General features: G+C 46.0%; 1 protein-coding gene across 1 annotated transcript in view; it reads left to right on the top strand.

Moving 5' to 3' along the window:
• Positions 1 to 24,693, top strand: part of LOC112116624 (syntaxin-binding protein 4-like) — a 112,549-nt gene that overhangs the window by 53,593 nt on the left and 34,263 nt on the right. The window contains exons 3-11 of the mRNA XM_026650783.1: positions 2,765 to 2,860; positions 3,514 to 3,583; positions 5,129 to 5,203; positions 15,822 to 15,907; positions 16,624 to 16,750; positions 21,083 to 21,224; positions 21,452 to 21,558; positions 22,046 to 22,199; positions 23,413 to 23,485. Of these exons, the coding sequence (XP_026506568.1) occupies positions 2,765 to 2,860; positions 3,514 to 3,583; positions 5,129 to 5,203; positions 15,822 to 15,907; positions 16,624 to 16,750; positions 21,083 to 21,224; positions 21,452 to 21,558; positions 22,046 to 22,199; positions 23,413 to 23,485 (930 nt within the window). The remainder of the gene's footprint in view (positions 1 to 2,764; positions 2,861 to 3,513; positions 3,584 to 5,128; positions 5,204 to 15,821; positions 15,908 to 16,623; positions 16,751 to 21,082; positions 21,225 to 21,451; positions 21,559 to 22,045; positions 22,200 to 23,412; positions 23,486 to 24,693) is intronic.

Genomic DNA, 24,693 nt, shown 5'->3' with positions numbered 1-24,693 from the left:
AAACCAGACATTGCTCCCACGCTGTTTTGGCTGGGGGAAGGGAATGAAAGGGATGGTGAATGCCATAGAATCATAGAAAAGCAGGGCTGGAAGGAACTTGAGAGGTGAAGTTCAGACCCCATGTGCTGAGGCAGGACCAGGTAAACCTAGATGCTCCGAGAGGTGTTTGTCCAGCCTGTTCTTAAAAACCTCCTGTGATGGGGATTCCACAACCGCCCTTAGCTGGAAGCCTGTTCTGGTGCTTAATTAGCCTTAAAGTTTTTCCTAATATTTTACCAAAATCTCCCTTGCTGCAGATTAAGCCCATTACTTCTTGTCCTACCTTCAGTGGGCATGGAGAACCATTGATCACAGTCCTCTTTGTAACAGCCCTTAATGTATTTGAAGACTGTTATCAGGTCCCCACTCAGCCGTCCTTTCTCAAGAGTAAACGTGCCCAGTTTTTTTAACCTTTCCTCTGAGGTCAGGTTTTCTAAACCTGTTATCATTATTTGTTGCTCTCCTCTGGACTCTCTCCAATTTATCCACATCTTACCTAATGTCTAGCACCCAGAATTGGACACAGTACTGCAGCTGAGGCTTCATCACTGCCTAATTGGAGCGGGACAGCTGCCTCCTGTGTCTTGCATTCGGCACTCCTGTTAATACAACTCAGAGTGATATCAGCTTGTTTTTGCAACTGCACTACATTGTCAACTCATATTCAATTTGTGATCCATTGTAACCCCCAGATCCTCTTCACCAGTACTACCACCTAAGCAGTTCTTCCCCATTTTGTGGTTGTGCGTTTCCTTATTGAATTTCATCTTGTTGATTTCAGACCAATTCTTTAATGTGTCAAGGTCACTTTGAATTCTAATTCTGTCCTCTGAAATGCTTGCAGTCCCTTCCAGCTTGATGTCATTACTCTCCACTCCGTTATCCAAGTCATCAATGAAAATATTGAAGAGTACCAGACCCAGGACAGATCCCAGGGGGGCCCATTAGATACACCCTCCCAGTGTGACAGCAAAGCATGGATAACTACTCTTTGAGTACCATCTTTCAACCAGTTGTGCACGCACCTTATAGTAACTTCAGCTAGACCACATTTCTCTGGTTTGCTTATGAGAATGTCATGTGGGATTGTGTCAAAAGCCTTACTAACATCAAGATATATCACATCTACTGCTACCCTCTCCCCCCCGCCCCCAATCCTCCATCCACTAGGCCAATAACCCTGTTAAAGAAGGAAATAAGGTTGGTTTGGCATGATTTGTTCTTGATAAATCTGTGCTGGCTATTTCTTATACCTCTATTATCCTCTAGGTGCTTACAAATTGATTGTTTAATAATTTGTGCCAGAATCTTTCCAGGTATCAAAGGTAGGCTGACTGGTCTATAATTCCCTGGGCCTCTTTATTTCCCTTTTTAAAGATAGGTGTTATGTTTGCCCTTCCCTGGTTCTCTGGGACCTCATCCATTGTCTGAGTTTGTGAGGATAATTGCTAGTTCCTTAAATACCTGAGGATGAATTTCATCGACCCTGCTGTCTTGAATACATCTAACTTATCTAATATTCTTTAACATGTTCTTTCCCTAGTTTGTATTGTAATTTTCCATCTCTCCTCCACAAAACCTTCCCAACATTTAGCCCTCTGTTAACCTTGCCATTTTTTATGCTTACCTGTGGGTAGCTCTTCCCCTTCTCGGTCAAGTGGACCCTGTCTCTTCCCACGAGTCCTCCTTCCCAGAACAGCATCCCATGGTTGAGGAAGCCAAAGGTCTCCCATCGACACCATCGGCGCAGCCATGCATTCATCTCCAGAATGCATGTGTTTCTGCCTGGGTCCTTGCCTTCAACCAGGAGGATGGACGAGAACACAATCTGTGCCCCCGACTCCTTCGCTGTCACTTGCAGAGCCCTATAGTTGCTGCTGATCTGTTCAATGTCATACCTGGCCGTATCATTAGTACCCACATGGATGAGCAGCATGAGGTAGTGGTCACACAAATGGATGTGTCTTGGCAACCTTTCCATAATGTCTCAGATGTGGGCTCCAGGCAGGCAGCACACTCCCAGGACATCATGTCAGGTCGGCAGTTGTAAGCCTCCATCCAGAAGGGAGTCACCAACCACTGGAACCCTACATCTCCCCCTCTTAGGTGTGGTGGCCTTGAGCTTCCCAGCCTTGGGAACAAGTATCTCCTCCTCCTCAGCCATTGGGGTCTGCTTCTCACCTTCTGTTGCCAGTTCAGCACACTGGTTCTTGACCACCTTGGACAGAGGACCTGGGTCAGGGGTGGAGCACTGTCTATTGCCCAAGGTGGCCAACAGCCACTCTCCTCCCTGCAGAGCAGCCAGTTCCTCCTCCTCCTCTGGTGTTGCCATCTGTAGTTGGCTTGCATCCTCCACCCCAGATATTTCCACATGCGTCCTGTTGATGAAGCCATCTAAGTGAATTTGCTGTTTATACTTGAGTGAATGTTTGCCATATTTGTGCAGTATTTTCCCAACATTGACCGGCATTATTCAAACCCTGGGGAAGTAACATCATCCCAAGTATTAGTTCCTCTTATGTGGGTTTGTGTTGGATTTGCTTTTCCCTTGGTGAAATCTGTGGAATCAAGCTGGGGGTGAAGGGAAGATTGTATTCATGACATGGGGTGATGTTGGTTGGCTGTGTTTGGAGCTGTCACTTTCCATGACCCCCATGGTAGCACTCTCCTGTGGAAGTTATGCCTGGCGCTAGCTGCTGTGTAATTGAGTGACTTTTCTTCCTAGGTATTAAGGTAATCGGTGGTGTCAAGGAGTTGACAAGAGAAGAATATGGAGTTTATGTAAAGAGGATCCTACCAGGGGGCGTGGCTTATGCTGATGGTGAGTTACAAGCCATGGAAAATTGAGTAGTGATATATTTGTTCACATCAAGTAGTTATACTGATCCTGTTTCTGATGCTTCTTCCTAAACCTGCTTCTAGATCTGGCAAACTATTTTCATGTCTAAGGTCAAACCTGCTCTCTTATTTCTAAGGTGTTTAGATAGAGTGTTTAGATGTCATTCCACCTCCTGCACAGAGACACATCCATGCTACACAGCAGATTCTCTCAATTTTAGGATTCTCTTTTTAAAATCAGATCTTATTAGTCGTATGCTGCCTCCAGGCCACAAAGACCTCCTGAGACACTTGCTCGATTTTGCCCGCTCTTCACTCAGGTAAACCTCCAGTGAGTTTCTCCTGAGTAAGGAGGGAGGGAGAACTGGACAGAATTCAGGATTTGGCCCCTTTGAACCCAAGCCAACATTGTTTTTTCCCAACAGAATTGGGTCTTTTGATCAGTTAACCAATGTGTCTAACAATCCAAACTAATCTAAGATATATAATCACTAGCATCTCCAGCTACAGGAACAATTCTAGATCCCCGCAAAACCTTCTGCATTTTGTGATTTGCCTTTATGCCTTCCAGGGAATTAAAGCATACTACTGGAAGAATTAACCATCCATTCAATGTCTCCTGGTTTCTTTGTTTAGGACGCTTGCAGCCAGGAGATCAGATCTTGGAGGTCAACGGAGATTCTTTAATTGGAGTCACGAGTGAGAGGTACCATATCCAAATGCTTTCATTTCAGTTCCATGAAGTCCTGTAATGTGTGTTGGGGAACAGTTGGGATGAAGAACATTGCAGTGTTGCTGCTGTCTGTGTTCTGTACCTAAACAATGGGCTTCTGGTTCCAGTGCTATCCATCCAACACTTCTTTCCTAGACCAGCATCCCTATAAAATTCTTCTTCTGTTAAGAAAAGCTTCCTTGTAATAGAGCAAAGAACCCCAAACTGTACTGGAAGTGACTTTAACCTTCATCGAGAATGCAAACTCAACCTGAACCCACCCACCCTCTAAGGTCAGAGGAAGTGGAGAGAACTTCATTGCCCCAATATTTTTTACTTTGACGCTCTGTGCAAAATAACAGTGCACCCGACATTGTGCAAACATAGCAAAAGACAAAAGTCCGATTCTGGGCTGCACCTTTTATGTAGGAAGGTAAAGGTTCTTTATACTAGCTTTGTGCTTCCAGGTTCTGGGCTGTTCCAAGAGTCGAAGTGGCCCTGGGCATAAGTCAGGGTAGCCCAGAGGGCTGCTTTACCTTATGGTAGCCTTACACACCTCACTATGAGCTACTTAGCATCCCAGAATTGTTACAGTGCTGAGTGCGCTGGACCTTCCCTCTCCTGCCTATGATAGGCCCCCACCCTCAACCCCCTTTCCCAGTATGTCCCTCTGCTGGCAGCCAGGCAGGGGAACAGCCAATGTAGCACTGTGTTCATGGGCCCAGTACAGCTCCTGCCTGGGGAATCCGCTGGAGGGCCGCATTCTGACCCATGTCTCTGTGCTCCAAGGAGGTTGCAGCATTACCCAGACACCAACAATGCATGAATGAGAAAATTCAGATGTCTAAGAGGAATGGTTGAAGGTTTACACTTTCAGAGGTGCCTGTTGTTCTTTAAATAGTGTAGTAAATTTGTGGCTGCCTCGGAATTTTTCATTGTCACTATGCTGCCCAAAACAGCCACATGGAGACTCGGAAAATAGCAGGCATAGGACCCTAATCTTCCTACTCCAAAAGCACTGGCCCCTTTTACTTTAGGTGATAGAAAATCCCCATTAGATTTTAGTAGCATAGGGCCTATGGCACACAGATAAGTCTCTCTCTATGTCCAAACAGTAGAGAGCAGACACATGCTCTGGGGGTTTGATTCATGACTGTGCTAGGGCTCTGTATTTGTAGTGCTCTGAATCTGGCCGGGCGTAAGGGACGGAAGGCTTGCAATGTAGACGGTAGTGAGGAGATACTTGCTAATAGGTTGGCCTTATTATCTGAGGGTCCCCAGCTAGTGCAGCAGTGAGGAAACTCAGGCTGTGATTTACCTTCCCTCCAGTTCTGCTGGCAGACAAGGTGATCGGGAGCCTGGGAGATGTTCTGTCTGCCAATGGCCCTTGCCAAAAAGCCGTCATTAAAGTTTGCCCAATACATGTCTCGCTGCTGAGTTTGACATGCTGATGTGTGAGCCCTCTGCCACATAACTGTGGCCCAGTATTGCTCTCTTGTCCTCTTTTTGCACCTGATAGTCATTCTTGTCTTCCCACAGGGCTGTGGATATTCTCAGGACAGCCTCTGCCACCAGCCACATGCGCCTTCTAATAGCGCGAGATGATGATGCCAGGTGAAGTTTCATTGTATTCCACCAGGGGTAGGGGGCAGGGGAATTTGTTTGTACTCTATATACATCTATGATATTTGTGTGTGTGTGTGTGTGTGTGTGAGAGAGAGATATATAAAATAAATAGGAAAGTGGTCAGAGTCATTGGGTTCTTTGTAGCTGTACTTGTACTACAGCTCTAAAAGGGCCTTGGTTAGTCACTCAGCGGTGCTGCCTGCATAGTGAGGGGCTTTTTTTTTTCTTCTTCCAATTAAAACTTGGCGCAGGAACGAACAGCTTTACACTACACAAAAATAAAATCGAAAATCCTAAGGAAAATGGCCACAGTCACATTAACGCTAAAACTGCTTTTATAAAAGCCGTAACTGAACGGAAAGCAAAGCCACCTTCTCTCAGGTCCGAATTCTGCCCCCAGCCCCAGGGAAATGGGCTGTGTGCTAGGTCTGTGGAGGAAGCTCTGCTCCACCCCTTGGGCCATTGGGCTCTTCCTCAGGAGTCACTACTATCGCTGCAGTAGCTTTCATGGCCACTACCTGGTCTTGGCCCCTTCCCGGGGGGAGCAGGCTGTGGAACTGTGTGGTAGCAACCTCACTTCTAAGTCCTCCCCCTTTAGGATGGAGCATAGGAATCCCCTCCAGATCTGTGTTGCATGGTGTACTGATGCCTAAATTGATTCCTCAAATCCTTCCCTGTCTGGGCTGTGGAACAGCTCTGGTTCTGTTACATCATAGGCCCTCTGAGCCCAGGAAGAGGACAGCAGGATTTGCCCTTTATCTTCTAAATGCATGTGCAGAACTGATGTAGGTGTCCACAGTCCAACTGCTGTGGGAGGGTCTGAGAAGCAGTCAGCTACCTCCTCCAGGAGGAAACCTCTGTTTCCAGAGGGGGACTTTAGCTTCTTCCCAGATCCCCTCTGCCAGTTGCTTCCCCTGAAGATCTTGCTTTCTGTGGGCATGGTGGGAGGGATGGTTAGGAGTTGGCCTAGTTAGATTGAAGCTGATGGTGAGACATCAAAAATGAGGTGTCAGTGGACAGGTTGGTTTGTGAGTGATTGGCTTAAAGATGGTAGCTAAAGCCATGGGGGTGGCTACAGTCACCTTGAGAGAGGATGCAGAGGGCAAAGAGGAGTGGGCCAAGGACAGAGCCCTTCAGAATAGTTCATATTTCTCGTCTATATTTTCCTGTCCTCCGAGATTTTAATTTTCTCCTCTGGGTCTCAGCCATTTGTTGATAAGCTGTAAGACTACTTGTTTTGCCCCACATGATCACTTCTGAAAGCTTCTCAAGTCCCAAATCTCATCAGACCAAGAGGGAAACAGTGCTACTGAGTGTCCTGGAGAAGTGTTGGAGTTGCCACATGTAGGGAGCCAGGAGACATACATAAAATGTCATTTATACATAAGGCTGCCAGGTGGACAGGACAGCACAAGTAAATTGGAATATCTCAATTGCACGTGCTTAGCACAAACAGGAGACTCAGCTGGCTACATAAGAGCTTTGGACTGTTGCTTAGAATGGGATGTTCACCTGAACACTGGCAATAAGCCATCGGGACACATCTTTAATACCCTTCAGGGATGGCTGAAGCCTGTCTGGTTGCACTTTAATGAGTGTGACAGCTATGCGCTCTCTTTTTTGTAGCAAAAAAAAAGTAGTACTTTGCCACCCGGCCAGGAGCCAAAAGCTGGGATGACTGCATATCTGCTTAGTTGCTGATACTATAATCTCTTATTGGATCTTAATAAATGAAATCTGTACAAATAGGCATTCTGTATAAATGTTGGTTTTGAGAAATGAAGCAGGCCAGTGTATTCTGAGCCCTAGTTTTGGTTTGTTGCTGTTTCCAAGCCAGAGCTGCACATCTTGGTTAATCTCAGCATCAAGCCAAGGTGCTTAGGCCACGGAAGAAAGCTTGACTGTGTTGTTCCCAAGGAATTTCTGTGCACCTGGGCTGTAAACAGAAAGTCTATAGTTAAAGTGTAACAAAGGCCTGATCCTGCACTATGGACATCAGTGGGTCTTTGTCCTATGGTGAAATCCTGACCCCACCAATTGACTTTTATGGATGCAAGATTTGATCCTAAGTGAGGTTGGAAGGTGAGAAGATGATAGATGCTTAAGACTAAGCCTTCATCTTGGAAACACCAGGAACGGGAGATGAGTGGTAGGGAGTTGATACAAGTCTGACAGCTCAGCCAGCAGCTAATACAAAGCTGAGAACTTCTCTGAGGGAAGCACCAGGCATTGACCTGAGCCATGATGTTCAAAACCTGATCCAAGCTTTCTAGTTAGAGGTGTTTGCAACTGGGTTTTCTGCTTGGGCCTGTCTCTACTTTGGTTCGGTCCTCATGAGAGAGAAAATGCTGGATTATGATGCAAGGGGAAGGATGATAACCTCTGCTCAAATGAGAAGACTTCTCAAATTGTTTTAGCATACATCCGTCGCTGAAGAGGGCAATGCGTATCTCAGATAAGGGTCCCTGCCTTCTCTTTGGGTGGAAAGGCCCACCCAAAATGTGGGAAATGATCTGACAGTAACGTCTGGGAAGTTAGTCATCTGGATCCTTTGGCTTTATTCAGTCGTTACCCTTGGATTCAAGGCTACAAAAAAAGGCTAAGCCACAAAATCCCAGACAGATAAACATCATATAATTTTACCAGTGCCATGCTGTTCAAAGAGCCTGACTGCAAGCCCATGGAGGTCAAGGAGAGTCTTTCCACTGATTGGACCAGGCCTTTATTTTGTAAAGTGAGTTAGTGTTTAAAACTGTCATTTCATTAATTAATCATAGATTGATTTTGGGATTTGTGATGGGGTAGATTAGGCCCAGAGAACCCCTGCTGGAGGCCTCAGGGTTCTGCCACACCCTGTCCCAGAGAGGAGCAGAAGCGAAGCCCTCCAAGTGGCCTGGAGTAGTTGTGAGGAAGCAGCCAATCAGGGTCCAGCAGAATCACATAAAAGGAGCTGCAGGGTTAGAGACACTCAGTTGCTGCCTGCCGCTGGAGGAGAGAAGACTGTGTTCCTGGCTGGGTGAAAGAGCAGCAGGACCATGGACAGCTCAGTACTGGGAGGAACCAGGGGAGCAAGGGAAGCTCTTGGCTGGCTGCTGGGACTGCCTAGGGACTGAGCCCAGGGAAAACACCCACAGCTTAGTGGAATTGACAAAGAAATTCAGCAGGACCTTGTGCAGATGTTCATCTGCCAGAAATGTTTCCCTCTTTGCCATTAGTGAAGCAGCAGGGGAGAGTTGTCTTGGTTTTGGATTGCCAAGGAGGCGGCCTTGCCAAAGTATTTTATTTCTGGATTGCAGCATCTGTCATTGTTTTGATGGAGGTGGCTCTGGGAAACTTGGACTAAACGTCTTTTTTCCCTCAGTTTGTATCCTGGCTGAGCCTGGACACCCGTACATTTTTCTTCCTAATCCAGCAGTAAATTGCTATCTCTGCCCTTCCCCCTGGGCTGGCTCAGTGACTCTGGCCAGTGAGAAGAGGGAAGTGGAGCCAAGGCCACTCCCTTCCTGGAGCAGGTAGGAAACTGGTGAATAGCCCTGCTTATTCCTACACACCCAGACCTAAGTCTAGAGGTGGGTGGTTCTCAGTTACCCCTCGTCCCTTATGCAGATACAAAGTCAGAAGCTAGCTCTAGGCCAGGGGTGGCCAACTTGTGGCTCCGGAGCCACATGCGGCTCTTCAGAAGTTAAAATGCGGCTCCTTGTATAGGCACCAACTCTGGGGCTGGAGCTACAGGCGCCAACTTTCCAGTGTGCCGGGGGTACTCAACCCCTGGCTCTGCCACAGGGCCCTTCCCCTGAGCCTGCCGTGCCCTCACTCCTTCCCCTTCCCTCCCAAAGCCTCCTGCATGCCACAAAACAGCTGATCAGGAGGTGTGGGGAGGGAGGGGGAGGCGCTGATTGGTGGGGTTGCCGGTGGGTGGGAGGTGCTGGGTGCCGGGGAGGGGGAGCTGATGGGGGGGCTGCTGACGTATTACTGTGGCACTTTGGCAATGTACATTGGTAAATTCTGGTTCTTTTGCAGGCTCAGGTTGGCCACCCCTGCTCTAGGCAATTACCCATACTTGGGGAGTGGCGACAAAGATAACATCTACATTGTATGGTGGAAACACCTGGACAGGCCCCAGTGGGCTCCTCACACTGTGTGCTCTATGTGATGAGCACCATAGCCAGACACAGCAGGGGATAACCCAGCTTGGCTCCTCTGGGCAGGTTAGAAGGAGGTGTTCATCATAGTTATTGTGACAATCAGTTTGTTTCTAAGCCAGTGCCCCTGGGGGCAAGTAATCTGCCATTACCCTTGTTCGTCTGCTTCAAGCTGCTCAGGCATGTTACTAATATCTTAAATTGCAGCAGATGTTTCTAAATATATACATATATGTGTGTGTGTGCATGGCTTTGTCTGAGGCTACGGCTCCTTTGTGCAGCTGTCAACGGTGCCTCCAACCACCCCAGGAAATAGATTGCTGTAAACTGATAGGACGCAGACGTCCATGGCAACCAAACTTGAAGCAATTTATTTGGTCTTCATTTGCTCTTGGTTATCTGCTAAATCTGCCAAAGGTTATCCAGAGGGAGAGTTGGGCAGTAATCAGTTTAATTTTTTTTTAAAGATTTGCAGAGATTTCGCTTACATAATCGCCTCACAAAATGTTTAATACATGAATACATATCTCCAAGATTAAAAGGGATGCCGGAGGGGGGAAGGCTTTTTATGTGTGCTTATTTATTTATTTATTTTATCCCACATGATCTTTTAGCGACGTCCTTGAGCTCTGAGAAGTAATCATCCTTCTATGCACTTTGCTGTCAGGAGCGGTCACTGACGCAGATGCAACCACGGCCAGTGACCCGCTCAGCATGTTGGCCCTTTTTACATCAGCTGTCGGGCTCTGAGAATGACTCAGCCAATCTCTGGGGAACACAGAGAGCCTGATTCTGGTTTCCATAAGGGCCCCCTTACACCACTTTGGTGCCTTAGAGAAAATGAGAATCAGACCCAGAATTCTTATAACATTAATACAACATTATGATTAATAGTATCACCTAGGTTACATGCTATTGTTTCTGCTACCTGACTGGATGACTGAAGCATTTTAAAGCTGGTAAATAATGAATGTGAGGATTAGCTAGAAACTCACTTTTTCAAAAATGAAATTCTTGTGACTCCGGGAGCTGGGGCTCTAAGAATAACACTGAATATCACAGGACTCCCAGTAAAATCACAACAGTTGGTGACGTGGGGTAGCTGAAAATCCGTGTACGTGCAGATTGCTGCTTTAAGCATGCATCAGGCTTTCAGTGCTCTGAATGTCTAGTTCCTGGTGTCTCATAGGCTTTATTTATAGAGACAAGCTATTAATTCTAGGGTTTTATTTAGTGTCCCAATCTCTTTTTTCCCATCTGTGGAGCAGAGGGTGAAGTTTCCAGCCACCGTGCTCTCACGTAACCTTTGCCGTAGGACTCGCCCTCTGTTCTCCCCGGAACACAAGGGCATCACAGAAAGGTATTATGGGATAAAACAACAATGTTCTGCAGAAAGATTGGCCTCCTGCTGCTTAATCTGGAGCAAAGTCAGCCTGCAGCTGGCTGCTGTGCATCCCCTCTGATCGGACTCCACGCGACGGGTCTGCACAAGTTTCAGGGCTCTGGAACAAGGACACTTCTGTTAGCCTAGATGTTAGTATCCTTAGGGTGGAGGGGGAGGGGTTGGGCTGGGAGTACATTATTAAAGGGAAAGTCCCCCTATTTCAGCCCTCTGTTCGTTAAATAAGGCTGGACATTTAAGTTCCACAAGAACCTGATAAGATTAAGTATTTTCATACTAGAGCTGGTCAAACAGTAAATCAAACTAAAAAAATTGAAGATATAGATATTATTTTAACCTATTTGTGCCTGAAGGCACTGAGCGAGGTTGGCTTGGATTCCTGGAGTCAGATTATTCATTAGTCAGTATGCGGACAATATCTGTGCACTTGCAAATCTCCCAAGCGTCATGAAGTTTAGCACAAAATCATCTATCTGAAGAGTCATACCAGAAAATGCATTACTTGCTGTTGATTATTTACCTCAATGGGATTTTAAGCATGTGCTTAAATGCTTTGCTGAATTGAGGCCTGCAATATCTGTTCTCCGAGCAAGGAGCCCAGACAATACCATGTGACTTAGGTGTTCGGTCGTCTCACGCCAATAGCAACAGGTTGGAGTGGATGGTTTGCAAACAGTTTACAGGCTGAAAATTATTCATCCAAACTATTGGGCACATAATGGCTTATCTTCACAGAGCTTGGGATTTGTTAATTGGAAAAAGGGCTAAAATCAAAAATAGGATTATATGTCACGAATAGTTTGCCAGCACGTAAATTTGTTTGTGGGGTAGGGCTAAAATAATGAGATCTGCTCATCTGGTCATATTCCATTGATTGAACTACTGTGGAAATGGTATTATTTTTTCCAATAAATGGATCCCTGAGGCTCTAAGTACAGTTGAGGGGAATATGTAAATACAGACGAGTACAGTGAACCAGCTTCTTCTAGCTAAATAATCACTGGAAATTAACTCGCATTACAACATTGATCAAAATTCAGTGCATTAGATCCTAACACCCATGATTCAGAAAGTAAGGGAGGCTGCTCACCAGATCTCACCCGGCAGCCTGAAAAAACAGCTCAGTCCTGCAAATAGTCACGTGTGTGAGTAAATTTAATTGAAAACAATAGAGCTACTACCCTGAGGAAGTTACTCATGCATAATTTTTTGCAGAATCCAGTCCTATAACTGCAGGTGTCCAGTGAAACACGATCCATTCAGTCAATAACTCCAGTAGTTAGAGGCTTCTGAGCAAATGGCTTGTTGAGTTGGTTGCTAGAGCTATGACCAAGCCTCCTCGGTTGTGAGAATTAAGGTGGTGCAAAACTGACTTAAAATATTTTGGGGGTTGGAGCCGAGGGAAGAATCTGTCATTGTTTCATTTTGAGAGGTTTTAAAGGCTTTGCACCATTTCTCGCATGGGATTTTTGCACTGCAACAAATACAGTTTTGAGAGTTCACCTGTTTCACTTTCTCTTCTTCTCTCTTGAACTCTTCTTCATCAGAATAACATTTTGCATTTTGAAGTTTCAAAGCTGGAAACTTAAAAAAAAAAGGAACAAAAGAAAGTAACCCATTTGCTGGTTTTCACTGAAAGATGGTCTCTTTTGAGTGAAAACTCACATGATTTCAGAGATTTTTCGTAAAGATCCGACCATTTGCTCACAGTTTCAGTGTTTTACCCAGATCTAATGGGGAATTGCATTGAGCCAGCCTTAGCGCCAGTGTCCTGACTTGGCCAATTCCAAATCGGTAACGATAGTCGTGTACAAGGCCACTGTGACCTGGCAGGGTGTCTCCCCAGCTTCACAAGCACTCACTGCCATCCTCAGTCTGCTTTAAAAAGGTTTATTTGTCCAAACATAAGCAGCTAATAGACAAAATCAGCTCCTTAGCTCACCCTTTGTCCTAGGGTTTCCCAGCCTCCTCTCCCAGGGGTCTCTGGTAATCCTGCTTCTTGCAGCTTCCCTGTTCCAGCCAGCTCCCTTCTCAGAGCCAGCTCTGCTCCCCTTTTGGGACCCCAGCCTGAGGGCTACCTCCCTGAGCAGCTGGACCCTTGTTCCAGGGACCCACCACCAGACTTAGCTCCACTCCTCTGTGGTTCCTCGCCCAAGATATAGTCTACCCTCTGACAAGCCTTTTTAGCCCACCTCTTTTAATTGGCTCGGTTGGTCCCACCTGCTCTGACACAGGGGAGCTGGGCCTGGTCTACTCACAGGACCAGCTCCCCTGTGACAGCCATGTTACTACTGAGGTTGAGATTGTTCAGAATGGGAATGTTTTAAATGCAACAACCCAAAATCACAGGAAACCTGTAGCTCTAGCTGCACTAGGCTATGGAGTTAGGCGTGGGATGGGAGAGACAATGGGTACACCTACACAGCAAACCAAGGTCTGACTGTAGCTTGCTAGCTTTAACCTATCCAGTGTGGGGACAAGAGCAGTGAAGACGCGGTAATATGGGCTTCAGCGTAAGCTAGCTGCCTGTGCACAAGCCTTTTGGGGACGTGGGTATGCCCTGGGGTTGCTAGTCCATGCAGTAAAGGAGTGAGCTAAAGGGGAAGTGAAGAGTCCCGGTCAGGAAAAGGAGCAGACAGTGAATGGAAGGCTCACAGAGTCTCAGCTGCAGCCTGGCTTTCGTCGCGGCATAACTCAGCAGTGATACGGGATTATAAGCGAGCGACGGGAAGATGAAGGGTTTTACTGGAAATGATATTAAAGTGAGATTTGTCCCAACAGAGTTGATGGAAATTGATGCTCACTCTGATAGCTGCTGTGTTGTAAGGAGCCACCGCCTGAGAAAATGCTGTTCTCTCATCAGCTGCCATGTATCTTTCCCATCAACCTGCCTTGATGTGTGCGCTTGTCATCTCTCTGAGGTTGGCCCCGTGGAGAGCTCTGCTTTCCTGGGCTTGATATCTCAGTTCCCAGGCCAGCACTTACCAGGAGTATAGCCTGAGCTTACAATTGTTCCGTAACAACTGCTCTAGACAATTACAGGTGCCATTGATGGACTCAAAAGGGACTAGCTTCTGGTCCTCCTTGGGCAGTACCCTGGTGTCTCTAATGTGAAAGTGGGGAGTGGAATGCCACCTTACTTGATGGCAAGTATCCATTCTGTCACACCTCAGCAGCAGCATAAGTACCAGATGCTCACCAACAGACTCCTGTCTGAGCTGTGCAAGCCGAAGGGACACCATTGGTGGAGAAAGAGGCAAGGAGAGGAAAGGAGAATAATGGGCCCACTCCCTTTTTCCCACCATTGTCCGTATTTATTTTCTTTAGAAGTGGGTACAAGCCACAATGTGGGATCCAGATCTGAGCTAGAACTCCCCTAAAGTCTGGAGATATTTGGGTCCAAGTCACCTCTGATTTTCTTCACCTTTCTCCCTCTGTTGTGTCTCACTTCACCTCCTCCCCTGGTATCTAATCCTCCCATTTAAAAAACTATGTCAGTCTTAGTGCCATTTGTGGAATAGGTTCTGGTTTCCCCCCTGTTGCATTGGCCGTTCTTGCTAGTGATCAAAAAGAGGAGCTTTTGACAGCAAAATGGGAGGTAGCAGACCAGCAGCAGCAACTGCGATAGGAGAATTTTTAAAATAATGAATATTTTTCTGATGCTTGATGAGCGATGTGGCATTTTGAAGACTGTGTTAGACTTGCAAGCTATCCTTTTAAGGTGGGGAGGGGTATTCCTGTCTGCTTTTAGGCCATGGGGCTCTGTAGGGAAACAGTCAGTCTAGAATAAGGTGAGGTGAGTTGGGCCTCTCTGTTTCAGGGAGCAGGCTGTTTTGTCTCTCTCTGCTTTTGGGTTATCGTTCTGAATTCTAAAAAATAAAGCAGTTCAACTGCAACCTTCTGTCAAGAGTATCTTAAGTTGTTTATTTCACTTCTCTGTTTGTATGCCATGAGCATAACAAATAGGATTTACTACATTTATTACTATAGGCAGGTAAACAACTTGGTGCCCGAAGCTGAATGGAAGAGTCCCATCCCATAACATTTTGGCCCCCACATTCTAATGCCCTGTCTATAATCCCTAAGTGTTACCCACCATCTGTATCGTGCTCACAACTTGTTCTTTTAAGTTAAATTGTTGGCTTTAAGCTTCCTCCTCTCTATGTATGAATTACAGCAGGGTAGTCAAGGGGGTATATTAAAACATGTAATATAGCCACAATTCCAAGGATGATAATTTCACAATTTGAGCTGGTATATTTGACAGTTATTTGCATTTCTTTTACTATTATGAAAAGACCCACAGATGGCCAATGTGTATTAAATTTTTTTTTGCTTAGTTACAACTCCCCTTAATAGTCAGTGTTCAACTTGTATGTCAAATTAGGCTGATGGTTGGAGATGGAATTATCCTGTGCTAGTCCACAAGAGGCATTCTGACCCAGTGGTTAAAGCCCAGGGCTGGGTGCCAGGACTCATGGGTTCTATCCTCATCCCTCACAATGGACAAAATACACAACTACTTTGCGCTTCAATTTACCAGTCTGTGTTACTGCGTGAGTAATACCTGAGAGGGATGTCGGGAAGCTTTATTAACATTCATGAAGTGCTTGAAGACTGTGGGATGAAAAGGGGCATAGAAGGGGCCATAATTCAGCTGCAAATGCCAAGCAGAGAATTCCTCCTGTGTAGGGAATTCACTGCTGATGCATCTGCACTGCAGCCGGCCTCTGCCTCCAACCCCCTAACACACAGTATGGGGCATGCAAAAGTTCCGCTTTACCAAAAGAATCTTCTACTGGTGTGAGTTTGATTATGGATTCTAAATCAGCGGCACAAGCTTGAGTTGCTTGGAAACTGCTCTGATTTACATTGGGACTACCTGTGAGCTGTATCTGGTTCCTAATGCCTCACCCTGCCCCAAGCTGATCTCCAGCGCGCGAGGGAATTAATCCCACAAACTGGTTAGTATGGAATAAACATTATAGGCATTGTTTGCATTGTAAATCCATGCAGAAGTGTACTGAGAGACTAAGTGAATCTGCTGGGCCTTGTCTTTCAGGAGAGAGTTCTCTGAGCTGCTGGAAAAGTTTGGATCTCATAGCAACACAGAATCGGCACGGAGTTCTCCTGTTCACCACGGCGGCAGTGAGTATTGACCCTCTGGGCGCTGAATACTTAACTGCATCTTGGCTGCTTGAGGGGCACAGTGCAGAAAATGTCAGCCCAATCATGGATACTAAAAGAGAGAGAGACAATTTCCTTCAGTGAAACAAGAGAGGATTAGTTGGTATCTAACACTTCTCCAGCTCCCTTAACTCCACCTTCAATGTGCAACAACTAAGGAAAATATTGTGCTAGTAATTTATAATAACGTCTAGTTCTTGTAAAGCAGTTTTCAACAGTGGACCTCAAAGTGTTTTAGAAAGAGGGTGAGTACCACTGTCCCCATTTTACACCTGTTGAAACTGAGGCAAGAGCAGTGAAGTGGCTTGTTCAATTCAGTGACCAACACAAGAAGTCAGTGGCAGAGGTCGGACTAGAACCCAGGTCTCCTGGCTACTAGTTCAGTGGTTTGCTCGCTGAAGCACTCCGCTGTGTCTTTTTGGGAAGAAGCATGTGACACTGTAACACGGTGGTATTTGTTGTTAATTATCACAATCACAGGTTGGAATTTGTGGTGAGAAATATACTGTTAGTTTAGAAATATACTGATACCATTAACGTCAATGGTAGGTATTTCTGCCTCCAGGTAAAGAACCATGAAAGCTGTTTTAATTCTTGATTATGTAGCAGGGACAGCTGGGAAGGAGTAAGGGGGGGAAATGCTTTCATTATCTGGACTGTCTTATTTTGTCCTTTAGGTAGATATTTGGAAAGTACATCCTCGGGGTCTTCGTCACGTTCCCAGAGTCCTCTGCTGCTGAGCCCTGCAAATTCTCATGGCCCACTCATTGGAAACTCGGCACATTCCCCACACTCAAGCTCGCAGTATGTACTGTATTACTCAACACTAGAGCTCTTTAGGAATTTTTCAATTACATTTTTTTTTCATTGGAAAATTCTGATTTGTCGACAGCAAAACCAATCAATCTCACAATGTTGGAAAAATATGTTGGAAAACTCTGAAATTGTCAAAATGTATTTTTTGGCCACTTTCTAAATGAAAAATTCTGTTTCCCAGTTCAAAATGACTTTTCATTGTGAAATTTAAGCGATTTAGATTTTGAAAGTTTTTTAAAAAGAAAAAAGGTAGAAATCAAATTGAAGAATTTTGAAATTACATCTTTCAATTGACCCAAACTAAAAACTTTTTGGTACTTTGATTCATGAAATTTTTTGAAATTTGGACTTTTTGTCCCAATTTTGAATGGTAAGAAATTTAAAACTCTCAAAAATATTAATGGGACAAGGAAAACGGCTCTAAGTTACACAGGCATCAACTCATAAAGTCTGCAGGCTTGTCTGTCTGTTTCTAGAACATTATTTGTATTGCCGTAGTGCTTATAGACCCCGAGAGGGCCCCATTGCCAAAAAAGTGTCAAAGTTGTCTATGCAGTGTAGCTGTAGCCGTGTTGGTCCCAGGATATTTGGGTGAGGTAATATCTTTTATTAGACCAACTTCTGTCGGTGAGAGAGACAAGCTTTTGAGCTACACAGACCCGAAGAAGAGCTCTGTGTGGCTCGAAAGCTTCTCTCTCTCACCAACAGAAGCTGGCCCAATAAAAGATATTACCTCACCCACCTTGTCTCTCAAAGGCGTCTAGTGGTTTGGGGGGCACAACCTGAGACACCTGAAAGGGCCTGATTTTCATAAAGTGCAGCGCTCCCGCCCTCTAAAAATCAGGCCCTTTAAAGAGGTCTCAACTTGGGCTCCTCAAAATTGAAGAACCCCAGATCGATAGTCGCTTTCTCTCTTTCCCTCTTTCTCTTTAAAACTATCCTCTAATATCCAGGGCTTGTCTGCGCTTAGAATGCTCCAGGAGCACAGCTGCGCCACTGCAGCGCTTCAGCATAGATGCTACCTATGGGAGGGTTCTCCCATTGGCGTAGGGAATCCACCTCCCCCAGAGGCAGTAGCTAGTAGCTTCTGTCGACCTAGCATTGTATACACGGGGACTTAGGACAGTTTAAGCACAGCGCTCAGGGGCGTGTATTTTTCACACCGCTGACCGACAGAGTTAAACCAACTTAATTTTCTAGTGCAGATCAGGCCCCAGTGTTGTCTTCGGATACATTGACTGTATCTGCTCATGTACTGGAGGATGGATAAGCAGTCATTCGGTGTCTTTCATACTGTTGCACTCTATGTTGTTTTTAATATTATTATTTATCACTTGTATTATGGTAGCCCCTAGGAACCTCAGTCATGGACCAGGACACCATTGTGCAAACACAGAGCACAGCCACCGCCCCAGAAAACTTAGCCTACTGTGCTATAGGCAGGAGGGATCTACAGACTGCACGTACTCCATTTGCATCCCTTTAAAGGTGAGGGAGAGCCCAAGGCTTACAGACGTCTGAGAGGCCAACATGGCACATCTTTTACAAACATGCCCTTGATGGAGATGTCCTGCAAGGCTACAGCTGTTTTCGGCCGATCATGGCCTCGTGATCCATTGCCCCACCCTCGGGCAGACATTTCCACCAGTGCAAAATCAATGGCAGTGCTATCCTTCTGACCTGGCAGCATTTCACACCCGCTCTGCGCTGGGGGGAGGGAGAGGAAATGGCTGCACAAGGGGCTAGGGAATGGAGAACCAGGCCTTTTATTTCTATGGAGTGTGGCACTTTGTGTTGTGTCTATATGTTTTAGTTCCAAGCTTCCTATTTTGTAAAGTACAAAAACCAGGGTCTGCTATGTGCAGTGAGGGCTCTGCTGCCGGCTCCACCTATAGGAGTGACTGGCACTGTTAAGGTTTGCATTAACATTGGTACTTCGAGTGTGGCATCTCAGATTAGGCCCTGCTGCTTTTCTTCCTTGCACTAGTGTAAATCAGGGGTAATTCCCATGACGTCAGTGGAGTGGCCACCCACCCCCATGAGAGGAAAACCAGCCCCTTAGTTCAGACACAGAAAATCCACTTAGCAGGTGAACTCCACAATGTGCCCAATATCAGCTCTTTATTAGGGATTTGCAGAGGACAAATATTTGGCACAGAAGGCTTTAAACTGCTTGCATAAGTGGACTCATGCCTGGAGACATCCATACAGAGGAGAGAACTGCTCATCTATTTGGCAGCCATTTAGACCGCCTCGCTCCACAATTAACCCTGTTTACCGCACAGCATAGACAGGAGGTGACCTGGTTTGGTACTCACGTATGTGCATGATGGAGGTGTCCAGTACAACAGTGTTCAGCGACTGATAAAGCAAAAGTTCTGCTAGTCTCCACCTAGGGTGACCAGATGTCCTGATTTTATAGGGACAGTCCCCATATATGGGGCTTTGTCTTATATAGATGCGTATTATCTCCTGTCCTGATTTTTCACACTTGCTATTTGGTCACCCTATCTCCACTTGAAGGATGTAGAAGAGGGTAGGCAGGCATGAAATAGCCACATATAAGAAACACCAGCATTCAGACCACTTGAAATCGAGGTTTGTTGCATGGGTTGGTTCCTGAGTTAGAGTTGTTATGGTGCGGTGCGTGGTTGCTGGTGAGAATATGCTTAAGGTTGGCAAGTTGGCAACAAACCTCGATGCCAACTCTGCCCACATATCTACACCAGCAACACCATCACAGGACCTAACCAGATCAGCTACAACATCACCGGCTCATTCACCTGCATGTCCACCAATGTTATATATGCCGTCGTGTGCCATCAATGCCCTTCTGCTATGTACATTGGCCAAACTGGACAGTCACTACGCAAGAGGATAAATGGACACAAGTCTGATATCAGGAATGGCAATATACAAAAACCTGTAGGAGAACACTTCAGCCTCCCTGGCCACACAATAGCAGATGTAAAGGTAGCCATCTTACAGCAAAAAAACTTCAGGACCAGACTCCAAAGAGAAACTGCTGAGCTCCAGTTCATTTGCAAATTTGACACCATCAGATCAGGATTAAACAAAGACTGTGAATGGCTATCCAACTACAGAAGCAGTTTCTCCTCCCTTGGTGTTCACACCTCAACTGCTAGCAGAGCACCTCACCCTCCCTGATTAAACTAACCTCGTTATCTCCATACTGATTTATACCTGCCTCTGGAAATTTCCATTACTTGCGTCTGATGAAGTGGGCATTCACCCACGAAAGCTTATACTCCAATACTTCTGTTAGTCTTAAAGGTGCCACAGGACCCTTTGTTGCTTTTTATAGTCATATTACTGTATTTTGAGCTATCAGGAAATTAAAAGATCATTCATGTGACAGATTGCTTACAGGTTATTATATGGATGTTGTTAGACTTTATCTTAGAAGAGAGAGAACCAGTTAGTTACCGCCTTTATTTACTAAGGATGAGTGGCCTTATCAAGTGGTTGATGCCCACTGTTGCTTTTCCAGTAATGGCAGCCTTTCCTACTGCTCCAGCACCTCCACGCTTTGTCCCATGCTGACCCCCACGCATAGGGAAAACTCCCTAGCAATATTTATCAACCTACCCACAGTATTCACTTCTAAATCCCTCCCTCAAACCTGCCTCTGTTGTGGTGCCTACAAATCATTCCCACCTGGCATTGATTAGGCAAGTAACTGGCTATGACTTCAGCTTTTCTGCTGAACTCCATTTTATTATTACCCTCCCCGCCTATCCCACTGCCACCCCACTGATCTGTTTCATCCATCTGTTGTGTGCTGCATACCATGAAGATTGTAAGCTGTTTGGGGTAGGGAATCTCTTCTTCATTACTTGTCCAGACAGTGCTGATCACAATGAGCCCTGGTCCTCAATTAGGGTTCTTAAGAACTACCATAATACAAATAAACAACAATAACAGTAACAACATTTATCCCCATAAAAGTAGCGAATACTCCTCCCCCCCACACACTCACCTATAGGCACCTGAAGCTTTACCCGTTTCTAGTCCTAAACTCAAATCAAACGTATTCTTGAGGTTCAGAATGGTTTTGATAAGTGTTTTCTGCACTCCCGTTTTCAGGTAGAGTGGAGGAAAAGAGGAGGCAGAGGGAGAAGAGGTTGAGAAGGATAGGGAGATCGCAGACTTAGGAACAAAACCAAATGTAGAACTTTTCATTCAGCAGTGGTGGTGACTTGCTAGAACTCTACTGTGTAATTACAGATGTACTCGATGACTCTATAGAATAAAACAGACCACTGTTGTGTCTTCTGCTAACTCTTCTGTTCCTTGCAGCTACTCCCTTGAATCAGGGATTCAGTGCATCTCCATAGCAAAATCCTCTGGGTTGGGGTTGACGATCAGTGGCGGATCTAACAGGCCAGAGGGTCCCATGATTTATGTTCAAGAGCTTATGCCAGAAGGGGACTGTTACAGAGTAAGTCAACAGCATGGAGGGCTTCTGTGACCTATGAAACAGGAGTCTTTCCTGAAAGCTCCAGCTGCTCGGAAGGAGCTCTCATTGGGATGGGTGAACAATCTATGGTGTGGGGTAATAAGGATGTGTATTGCAGGAGAATACTTTGAGCAGAGTGTCACTCTTTTTTTGATGCACTAATCCTTGTGGATAAAGCTTGATGCTACACAGATGTCTCCCTTGTTTAGGATGGGCGGCTCCGGCCTGGTGATCAGCTAATTGCCATCAATAAAGACTCTTTGGTGGGCAGCACATATGAAGAGGCCAGAAAAATACTTGCAAAAACCAAATTCAGGTAGGCATGCACGAGCAGCCCAGGCGAATAAGTTCCTTGGGTACAAAAAGCATTTCCTATTATTGTCAATAAAGGCCATATCTTGTGATATCTGTTGAGTGTTAGGTAGGAGACCTGCACATAGTTCTAAGCTTAAGGTGCAAGAAGAACCTCCCATATTGGAGACCTTCATACTTCAGGAGGTCTTGAGTACATGGAGCTTCTCACATCATAATCAGGAATGGCAGGAGTTCTTCCCAACCTGTCAGTCTTTGTATTGCTTTGCAATGAGTGTGTTCCATCACACAGACCTTCCCAAAGTTCTGCAACAGAACTTGGGCTCTCATAAGAAGCCTGTCTGATGAAGACAGCTCTAATATTGTTGCGTGTTACACAGGCAATTAATGAGCTTAGCTCAGAGGAAAGACCACAGAGCTATTCCTGTGAAAGTTCTGAAACCTTAAGCATGTGTAGTTTTTAAGCACTAACAAAACTTGGTTATTTTCAGACATGAGGTAAACACAGAAGTGGCCTTTATTCCTGGAAGGGGACGGTTACATCCCGGACTCTCAGTTCATAACAGCATCCAATTGCCACCTCCTAAGGCCATGGGGAATGGTCTTAGCTCTTGCAGGTTGAAAGTCCATGTGAGGTCACCTGAGGTACGTTGAAGTTCAGTATAAGACCACAGAGGCCGACCCCATGATTTCCATCTCCAATCGGATTACTGTTTTTAGGGACTCTGTGATAATCTTTCCGGATTAGCTGTTTGGAAAGTCAGCAGTGTGGACTTGTATGGCTCTGTTTGCTCTCATATGGAGTTCGGTATTTTACATCTGAGATATTGTTTCTTCTGGTTTGGGGTGACAAAGGATCAGTCAATTGAAGTGATGCATTTGAACATTGCTGAGATGTGTTTTCATCTCCAGAGTCCTGGTTCAAACCTGTTTTCAGAAGTCACAAGTGAAAAAAGCAATTGGTGACAGTAACTCAGTGAATACCTGCCCACATTCAACAACCATCAAATTCAGCACCATCAGCACTCGTTCCTCATGAGGCGCAGCACTATACTGTATTTCCTGAAGCTAGAGGTGACTAGGAGATTTGGCCATGCAGGTCCCATCAAAATCAATGAGTCATGTGGTTAAGTATGTAGCATGGCAGGTTACAGTGAGGGCTAGCTCCAGTGTTATAGAAGGAGCTTGTAAACGGTCATAATAATTAATGGAGATATCCTATCTCCTAGAACTGGAAGGGACCTTGAAAGGTCATCAAGTCCAGCCCCCTGCCTTCACTAGCAGGACCAAGTACTGATTTTGCCCCAGATCTCTAAGTGGCCCACTCAAAGATTGAATTCTCAACCCTGGGTTTAGCAGGCCAGTGCTCAAACCACTGAGCTATCCCTCCCACCTAGGATGATCCAAACTCCCTCAGAATCCACGGGTGTCTTGGATATATAAACAAACCCCAGTGGCTACAACACGCCGGGTCATCCTTGGTGTGATTCTACTGCTCTCAGTAAAGTTACTTCAGTTTAGCCTCCTGTGTGTGCAATCATCTGGGAGATTCTTAGATCCCACAGTAATGAACGTGGGAGTTAGGCGCACAAACCTTTTGACGATCTGGGCCTCTGGGACTATTATTGACACAATCCCCTTTTACTCCAAAACAGGACTCTTGTTTGGTTCATCATCATTGTTCATGCTCTCTAGCACAATAGGTTCACATGGTGCTTCACGCAAGAGATGGTTCACTCTGATTCCTTAGGGAGCAACTGGGACCTATTGAGCTCTTCCCCCTATTTTTGCTTTTCACTTACATTGGCAGACTGGGCTCAGCATTTTGTCCTCTGTGCTATTTTGTTTTGTTTTTTAGACCAGACAAGAAAATCTCTTTCCTGTGCCTTCTCCATCCCCAGACATTTGCCCCCCAGAGCTCACAATATCTGGTAAGAGACATGCTTTCTTGCGATCTCCTCTGTTTGTGTAGGTGGCGAAGGTATCTAGTTCATAGATTCTCAGTATCAGAAGTAATGAAATGAAGCTTTAAATACCTACAGCAGTCAGGGACGGCTCTAGGCACCAGCGCTCCAAGCACATGCTTGGAGGCACTCCAAGGGGGGGCACTCCGGCTCCTCTTTTTTTTTTTTTTTTTTTGCTTGGGGCGCAAAAAGCGGGGAGCCGGCCCTGAGGGGAGGTGGGCGGCGGGGGTGGGGGGACGGGGGAGGGCTGCGGGAAGTAACCGGGGGGGGGGGCAGTGGAACCGCTCCCTCCCAGCTCACCTCCGCTCCACTGCTGCCTGCTCCCCCAAGCGCGCCGCCACTTCGCTTCTCCCCCCTCCCTCCCAGGCTTGCTGCGCGAATCAGCTGTTTTGCGGTAAGCCTGGGAGGGAGGGAGGGGTAGGAGGGGAAATGCAGCACGCCCGGGGGAGGAGGCGGGGCCAGGGATTTGGGGAAGGGGCGGAGTTGGGGCAGGGCCATGGGGGCGTGGGAACATTTTTTTGCTTGGGGCGGCAAAAATCTTGGAGCCAGCCCTTACAGCAGTGTAGGTGGAGTTTAATAGTGTAATGACAGCGTCCAGTCCATTAGGATTGATTAAAGGCAATGGTACAATTAATGTAGGGCTCTATTCAGTAGGCATTAGATACCCCCATGTTAGCTTGTCTATGGGAGCAGAGGTCTTTGCAGGTGTGACTGAGTGTCTTAATGGATTAGCAATGGGATACAGAGCCTTTCAGCTCTAGGTCAGCGGTTCTGTGTTGGGTTGGTAGTGGTGGAGCGTCACTGCAGTTATCCAAAGGCTGTGTGAAATGTGGTTTTGGGATCAGTCCAGTGGCCAGATATCCTTATTACAGTCAGCACTAATTGGCAGCCTTGCTGGTGGGACTGAATGGCTCTTGGAAGCTGAATTGCTATTAAAAAATAGATAAATCAGTGTTGCTTACAAAGCACAGCATGGCCCCAAATGGGAACACAATTCCACGATCATTGAGCCAAATAGGTTGCCTCCAACGATCCATGAAGAGGTAGTTGTAAATCGTGGGAGAGAACAAGGGGGCTTTGTAAATCTGTCATAATTGTCTCAGCATCCGAGGTTCACATGTAGGAAGATACTCATCTTTCAAATTATATTTTCCTCTGTGCTCACAGACGACTAC

This window comes from Terrapene carolina, unplaced genomic scaffold (genome assembly GCF_002925995.2).
Source record: "Terrapene carolina triunguis isolate 2854851 unplaced genomic scaffold, T_m_triunguis-2.0 Scaffold93, whole genome shotgun sequence".
Lineage (NCBI taxonomy): Eukaryota > Metazoa > Chordata > Testudines > Emydidae > Terrapene > Terrapene triunguis.
Note: the sequence above shows the minus strand (reverse complement) of the source record. Positions and strands in the feature narration are given on the sequence as shown.